This window comes from Meleagris gallopavo, chromosome 7, assembly GCF_905368555.1.
Source record: "Meleagris gallopavo chromosome 7, MGAL_WU_HG_1.1, whole genome shotgun sequence".
Taxonomy (NCBI): domain Eukaryota; kingdom Metazoa; phylum Chordata; class Aves; order Galliformes; family Phasianidae; genus Meleagris; species Meleagris gallopavo.
This window is the reverse complement of record NC_139410.1, coordinates 4,507,387-4,515,769: the sequence shown is the minus strand read 5'-3', so window position 1 is coordinate 4,515,769 and position 8,383 is coordinate 4,507,387. Positions and strand designations below refer to the sequence as shown.

Genomic DNA, 8,383 nt, shown 5'->3' with positions numbered 1-8,383 from the left:
TTTTCAGGCCAGTGGGGTTTTGGAGAGGCTCCCTGAGCTCATAGGGTGTGCAGTGTTAGCTTCCAAACTCACTGTCAACCCAGATGGAAAACTGCTTAGCACTCAAACCAGTGTAGACTCAAACCTCCAAATACAGTATCATAGCTAGCATAGGTGGGTGCTTCAGCATCTTTATGGCTGGGCCTTTTAACTCATGGAGCTCATTAACCTTGGCAAGAGGGGCAAGCATAGATTTCTGGATTACAGTTGAATCTCACAGGATTGCTTCATTGACTGTTATCTTCCTGTATTGATCAGAAAGATGCTTTATACCTTCTGCATACTTTCTTTTTTTTTTTTTTCCTTTTTCTTTTTGAGAAGAGGGTGGTAGTTTTGTTTTTATCCTTAATTTTACTTTTCTCAGTTCTGGAAAAGTCATCTACATGGGTCAGATCTGGAGCCAGTGCCTGATCTGTGTAAAGCCCATGACATTAAGCTGATTTAGAGCAGTTCAGGATCCAGCCCTTCTACAACAGCTGAATGTAGGAGTCAGGCGGAGTTTAATTAACTTGAATGGCTGATCACATTTCGGCTCACCTAATGAATTTGTTTGTGCCTGACCTTAAAAGCAAGACTGAGCATATTAATTAAAGGATCCTAGTGATAATATGTGACAGGTAGAATTGTTTGGTTGGTTGGTTTGTTTTTCCTTTTTGAAAAGAACAGGCAACCCCTTCCATCATTCAGACAGCAGCAGGATAGCCCCCATCAAATACCTCTTTGCCACAAGCTGGAAACAAACAAACAAAAAAAAAAACACTCTACCTTTAACACAAACATATTTATATCCCTCATATACCCCCTACATTTGCCTAAGGGCTTCAGAGAGATTCTTCCTGACTCCGGAGTGAGAATTACATATGCTGCTACTGCAGAAGAGACATTGCTTGGTTCAGGCAATGCTTTGTGTGGACAGTGGTGAGATGGAGGGCAGTGAGGCTCGCTGCACTGATGGTCATGCTGAGACCACTGTGAATGGGCATTTGGTGTCTGGAGACAAATATCACCAACCCAGTACCACCCCGCTGGTGCAACTTACCTCTGAAAGCAGAGGTGAGCATGAAGATCTGGGTAGCTGCTCTGAGACCTGGAGAAAACCATCATATCATTGCGTTGTGCAGGGTTTCTGATATCTCAGCATCAAAACTGCTCCCTTAGAAGCTGTTGAGGGGAAAACAGGACAAAATGGCTGTTGATATAGTCACCGATTTAAGGCAGAGCCTGTTTCTGCATCACCCACAAGGCTCTGTATTCTCAACTACTGCTCAAGCCAGCTTTCACACCTCGCGTGGTGGTCTCTACTACCTCCTCCTGTGGCAAAGCTGCTTGAAGGTCCTTCTGTTTTACCTCTGCCCCCACCTGTTTCTGCCTTCATGCTGCTCTTTATGAGGAAGAAGAGTAGTAGCTTTTACTCTGGGTCATTTCAGGACTCTAGTTCACTGTATCGCAGCAAGGGGGAGGCAAAATACAGTGTGAGATCAAGGCAAAACCTTCTTAGCCCAAGGAAAACTGCATCCTCCCTGCTGCTCTTGGAGAACAGCATAATGGGAGAACCCAAAAACCAAGCTCATACTCAATATTAGGGTTATCTAGATTTGAAGAGGTCCCAGCAGATGGGGGGGAAGAGGAATAAAGTATCTCATATAGCATCCAACTCCTGAGATACAAGAGCCATTTGTTTTTACCATTCTGTGCTGAACAGGACATCTCACAGCCAGCCCAGCACCCTCAGATGCTGTGCATCTCCTCCACCCCTTCCGAGGAAAAAATACAGCAGATTTGGTTATAAATCACAACGCTGCACTGAATGGATTCACACAGAGGGTGGTGAGGCACTGGAACAGGTTGCCCAAGGAGGCTGTGGATGCCCCATCCCTGGAGACATTCCAGGCCAGGCTGGATGTGGCTCTGGGCAGCCTGGTCTGCTGGTTGGCGACCCTGCACACAGCAGGGGATTGGAACTGGATGAGTATTGTGGTCCTTTTCAACCCAGGCCATTCTACAGTCACCATGCCATTTACCTCCTGCGTGGATAACAAGATTCAGCTCAGCTCGCTCTCAGTGAGGAAGACAACCAGTGACAGAGGAGGCCCAGAGGTGCTCAAAACAACCGCAGAAGCCTTAAGAAGGGAACATAATCCTGCGCCTGTGTGGAGCCATTTAGCTCCATCCCCTCATTGCTGGGGAATTTCTCACTGGCATGACACGCGTCAGACTGCCCTCATTTTGCGGCTGTTGCAGTTTGCTGCAGCATTTGCAGTGATCTCAGGCAGTAATCAAATCTGTTGGTAGTGCTTCGTCGTCCATAAATCCCATTGGAGTCTGGCCCATAAATAGTACGCTACAGCATGCAGCTGCACACAGAGCAAGAGCAAATGTTCCACTCGGCGGCTGCTGGCTCCGATCGGGTTGAGGAGTTGATCATGTTTCCACCATTTGGCTGAGTTTTATTATAGCTGCCTCTCCTTTAAGGCACACTCCCACCAACGAGGGGGAGACCACAGCATCACTGAGCACCACTGGCTCTGTGTTGTATGAGTGAGTATTGAATTACTTGCTTTGTGAAAGAGGAGCAATGCTATTAGTACTCACTTCCCTGATTTGTGACAGGCTATATCAGTGTGGGAGGAATTAAGAGACATTCCTCACAAGAAACATCTTGGTATCCTCTACTTGCTTTCCTCGCAGCAAGATTTAAATGTGACGTGTGTAACCACAGATCCTCTGTATCTCCAGTGGAAGCCTCTGCAGGACACAGACAGCAGAAACAAGGGCTGTACCAGAGCTGTACACAGATTGACACACACCTTTTATCGTAAAAACGTCATGCTGTGCCCATGCAGACAAACTGAAACCTTGAGAAACTTCAGATGATGGAAGCTGCACATGCCATCCTGCTATGGCTCTGATCTGAATAGGAGCTATCTCGCACTCCTATTGAAGGTAACCTGGGGGCTCTGTTAAAACTGGGAGAATCAGGTTGGATTCAAGCCTATAAAGTCTCAATGTGATGCATCAACAATTCTCCAAACATCGGAATACCATTCAAAGGGAAGAAACTCAGAGAACAGAGGTTTGGAGGTGACATCTGAGAGCACAGAAGCATAGAATCATGGAGGTTGGAAAAGACCCCTAGGATCATCTTACATATTTCAGTGGACGTGTCTCCCTTGGACTGAGGCTCAGCAGACAAGTCTCCTTCCCCTGGCTGCAAATGCCAAGCTGGGGCTCCTCCAATAACTCATTTGGCACTTCACTGCTTCGTTTTTCTCCCACATCCTTAAGCTGAGCAGGCAACCCTGAGCTGCCCAGCACTGGAAGCTCACAGAAGATGTGCACTGTGAAGGTAAGTCCAGGGAACCTGGCAGAGGCAGAGTGTGATTTGTTATGAAGTGGATCAGGACCCTGCCCCTGCCAGCACACAAGCCTATGCTCTGGATGAACTCTGAGGAGCGCACAGCCCAGCAGCAAGGAAACTGCCACCAGCTCTCAAAAAAGATGGCAAAAGGCTGAGATGCTTAACTTCATCACCACAAAGGTCACCTGCCTGTGTGAAAACTGAGTTATAATGAAATGTGCCACGTTTGCTGGCCAAGAGCGTCAGAGAGCTATTAAAAACAGCAGGGATCTCTTGGCCATCTACTCTACAGCAGGGCAGGCACCCTGGCTGGCTGCTGGGCATGCCTTCTGCAGCTCCAGCTGAAGCACTGGACGTAACCTTTAGATGTGACACAGGGCTAGGAGTTCTGCATGGGCATGAAATTAAGGCTGAGAGAAAAGAAAAGAGAGAAAAATCCAAATGGCAGTTTGTGACGGCCGTGGGAAAGCAAACTTTGTCCTTCAGGAACATACTGAAGGCAGGAACAAAATCAACACATGCAAAAAATAAAATACGAATAGAAATAAGGCATACCAGGGGTCTCCTCTGATCCAAAATAGAACTGGAAACCAGACTGAATTGTGACCTTAAACTGAACTAGAAGCAGCAGATCTGTGCTTTCCAAAGGGATGAGCACATGCTGTTAAGCACTGGGATGGTAATTCAGGCTCCCAGTGCTCAGAAAGGAAAAGTGTGCCAGACTACCGATAAACCATTCCCAACATCCAAATCTTCAGAAGTGGTAACATTTCAATGTGCAGGGTACCACAGACTTGATCAAACAATTTTCCAGCTCTCTCTTTGCCTTGAACCCACCTACCAGAAAGTGTGGCTATTCACCTCTTTGTTTTTACCCTCCCCATATGGTTGTTTCCCATTGGATTCTTTCTTTTTCAATTCTAACAATGCACCTCACAATACAACATGTTTTTGTGGCCCCAGAGACATCACGTGGAGCAGAGGCAGCTGTTGCCCACTATTTTAAAACCCATCCATAGTAACAGATTTCCAAAGTGAAGTGATTTGAGAAACCTTGAGTAGGAGGACAGACGTTCAAGTCAAAAATCCATGAAAGGAGGCTGCTATTTTTTAATAAATGGAGGAAAGTGGAGGGGGAAAAAAAAAAAAAAAAAAAGCAAAATTGCTCTCAGAAAGTCACTCACAACTGCTGAAATCTCTGGCCAGTAAAGACCAATTACCATCTTCATTACTGAGCAAAGGATGACAGGGAAAGCAAGTCTACACCAGAGTGCACAATGGGGAAAAACAACCCTATGCTGCAGAAGATCCCAACACCACGTTTCTCCTGGCAGATGTCATCTCATCCCAAGAGCTGCCATTGCCACTTCTTGCTGCACTATTTTCTTCAGCTGTCTAATCCCCAGCTGTGGCAAGCATGCAAGCTCAGGAGAGCAGCACTCACAACTGTGCTGTGGCCTTGGGTTTCTCTTCCCCTCTGGAGGGACAGGACTGTAGAACAAAATGCTTTTGTCAAGTTAATTAGGAATTGGGGGATGTCTCTTCTTAACTCTATTGTGCAGGTGGCAGATGTCCTAAATTAGATGCATCAGGGATACTGCTCAGTGTTTAGCACCCTTGGGGAGGGGAGCCAAGGGTAGCAGCCAAGGGCAAGAAGAAGACTTGCATTAAACATTAAAGTCCACAGCAGACCAACTTGATTACAGTTATTCTTTACACTCTTACAATGATTACAACACCATATAAAATCTTTGTGGAAATTGAAGCTTTCAGAAGGGGAGATAAAAACCTCACCTCCAATAATGACAACTAAAAGAGGACTGGAAGAAGTTTAAAGGAGAAAAACGAAAGAAAGCAATGCAAATTAAAAATCCCAGCAGGGCCCACAGCCACACTGGAAGCTTCCTCAGGGATATCTCCAAAGCCAGGGTCCAAAGTAGCACAAGCCCTAGTGCTCTAGTTCTAGTTCATGATAAAAAGATGAGTTAGAGTCTCAATTTATGATCATAAAAAGCACAAATGGAAGAGATATTTCCAGCACTAACTCCTATCAAATACCAAATGCAGCAGGCACAAAGATGGAACTCATACCTCCCAGGCTGGTAAGTATGGCAGTTGTAAACGTAGATCTGTCCCCTTCTCCAACCTATCCTATAGAAGCTGTATTAAAATGACATTCAACATGGGAGGAGGGAGACACTGGCTGGAGATTGTTAACAATACAGTACTTCCTATCCCTTGGGAGATAGATCCAACTATGTGAAGGTTAGATCCAAGTTCCACCCATCCACAGATTTCCAGATGCCTTGATTTTCAGAACCCTCAATTATTTCAACAGGATTTTATCATAATACGAAATCCTGTGCACCATCACAGGGAAAAAAGCAGAAGTCAGGAGACCCTACGCCAAGTCCCCCAAAGGTTATAATTCGATTCCAAGCAACATCCTTGACCATGCCAATTCAATTCACATAAGCACAGTAAGAGAATAATTAAGAAAGCGTCTCCAATCATCATTTCTGTGTAAGATTCACAATGGCAAATCAAACACACAAAATAAATTCATAACAATTTCTGGAAGAGAAGCACTGGCTTCAAGTCACTGCAGCGCATATGGCTTGGTGCTATTGCTAGTTACAAGTATTCAAACATTCAGTTAAATTGTTTACTTTAGAAATCTACAAGGAAAGAGACCCAACTCCACATGCCACAGGAATTCTGCCAGAAAACACGTCACAGATAAAGAGGAGCCAAAATGAAACTCTGGCCAATGCCTGCCAGCCAGAAATGCTCCACACAGCACCTGGGGACAAAACGGATCATGCGGATCCCACGTCTCAAAGCATGAAGCCTGCCAGGGAACATCCTATCATCCCCCTGGGGAGGCTAAAGCTACGAGGCATTTGAGATTGCAAATGTAGAGGAAGATCCTTTGTGTGGAAACTACCTGTACTTCATTTCATCACATCAGTTGCAAAACATTGCCGGCATTCTGCTCTCCTGGGACTGTGCAGGAATCACAGAATATCAATCAAAAAAGCAGATAAATACCAGCAGGCAGCATTTCATCTGCACACAAGAGATGAAAGCATGTTTGAATTTTGCAAAAATCACTCAATTCCTACCTCTATGGGTAGTATCATTACTTGAATAAAGAAAAAACACTACAGAGCAGTCACTTGAATTTCTTATTTGATTCAATTTAGTTGAAATGTTGTATATTCTTTGACAATGGTCTTCACCAGATATATTCACTTGACACATTTTTTTTCAAAATATCTGATGAGAACTAACGATGAAGCTTCAGGAAATAAAAAATACTCGGTGGTCTACTAGTTAACCAAAGTGGTCCAGATTTCAAATTGAGTAAAGTTATCTTTACCCATCCTTGAAAACTCCAGAAACTAAAATTCATTTGCTAAAAGGCATGGATAAATAATTTCTACATGGCCATTTCCAAGCAAAAAAAAAAAAAAAAAAAAAAAAAGGTCGTACAACTGTTTTTAGGAAGTCATAGGCCTGGAGTACATGCCAGGTTACTCTTGCATGTGGACGTGGCAGCAACATCTTCCCTGATCCAGTCTGTCACCCATTTACTTTGGAGTCCTCAAAACCACAGAATGAACGACTTCTTCAATGTACTTGCCATTGACTTTTCAAACTGCTCTTTCCACAATCGTTCATCCAAATCAGTTGTGGCACTCAAGGTCCAGCTGCACTTGCTGTTCTCACTTGCATGGTTTGAAATTCCTCTAGGAAAAAAAAAAAAAAGGAAGAAAAACTTATAAGGAAAAGGGTTAAAAATAAAAGTTGCACCTGCAAATGTGCATCCCACAGCCAACTGTTGAAGCTCTACTGACATAATGAAGCCGCTCAGGGGAGATGAGTTTGGGACAAAAATATTTTAAGATAACAGGCATTTCTGAACTACCTTTGGAGATAACAGTCTCCATAAAATATGTCATCAGTCACTCTCTGGCAGCTCTGAAGCCATCTCATGTTGCAAAGCAACAACAGACTTCGACAGAAGTTTAACGAGCAAGAAAAAAACCTTGGGGCTGCCTATTTGAGCAGAAGTGGTTCAGGCTGAGACCTTGCTCCTACCACACTCTGCAGGTGAACTGCCACAGCCCTGAATACATGCATCTTACAGGAAACAGCAGCTTTCAATGCAGTAGTCAGAGTGCTCTAAGTGGAGGCAGAGACAGCCTGCACTGACTGCCAACTGCCCTCCCACAAAGCTTTCTTTATGCTGGAGGTGCCCCCATGGCCACAGGGTCCCCCCAGCCACACTTCCAGTGAGGGTCATCGTGAATCTCCTGCTAACAACCTCTGATCTCATCGGTCACATGAGAAGCAAAGTGACATTCTTGAGCATCACTGTGTCACTTCTCTCCCTACAGCTAAATAAGGGGGACAGCACCAGCGGGCTATTTAAAGAAGGCCAGCAAAGCTATTTGACATCCTGGAGGAGAGGCGTTGCACACATATACATTCTTGCTCCCCAAAAAACAGGCTCACAGCTTCACCGTGATGATTCCAGGACCTTTCCAAGGGCTGTTTTCTCATGCAGAAGGCAGGCAGAAGTGCTACGAGCTCAACACAAAGGCCAAGTTCCACCACAGAAAGCTTTAAGCGGCTTCGTCAGGTGCATCCAGGAGGGATCATGTGGCAGTGCTGGGACAAAAGCAGCTCAGTGTGTGCTCCTTCCCCCAGACACCTCTACAATGGGTTGCTGAGTCTCCCTGCTGCCATTAAGTTCAGAAGAGGATGATGTGTGCTGCATGGTGACATTTCTGCAGTAAGGCTCCTTTACTTGCTGCCTGGAGACCTCCTTCCCAGCTGTGGTCAGACAGTGGGAACGAAAATCCTGCTGGGGTCAGAGGATGCCATCCTGCTGGATGGCAGCTGATGCTACCAGAGGAAGCAAGTCCATAGGCATCAAGCTGGTGACAATGCTGGCCAGAAGGCCAGACAAAAAGGCAC

At 45.2% G+C, this 8,383-nt stretch overlaps 1 protein-coding gene across 1 annotated transcript in view; it reads right to left on the bottom strand.

Moving 5' to 3' along the window:
- Positions 1-2,141, bottom strand: part of CPS1 (carbamoyl-phosphate synthase 1) — a 122,126-nt gene extending 119,985 nt beyond the window's left edge. The window contains exons 1-2 of the mRNA XM_085228844.1: positions 2,061-2,141; positions 1,079-1,200 (exon numbers count right to left, since the gene is read on the bottom strand). Of these exons, the coding sequence (XP_085084970.1) occupies positions 1,079-1,100 (22 nt within the window). The 5' untranslated portion in view covers positions 1,101-1,200; positions 2,061-2,141. The remainder of the gene's footprint in view (positions 1-1,078; positions 1,201-2,060) is intronic.
- Positions 2,142-8,383: the final 6,242 nt, after the last annotated feature.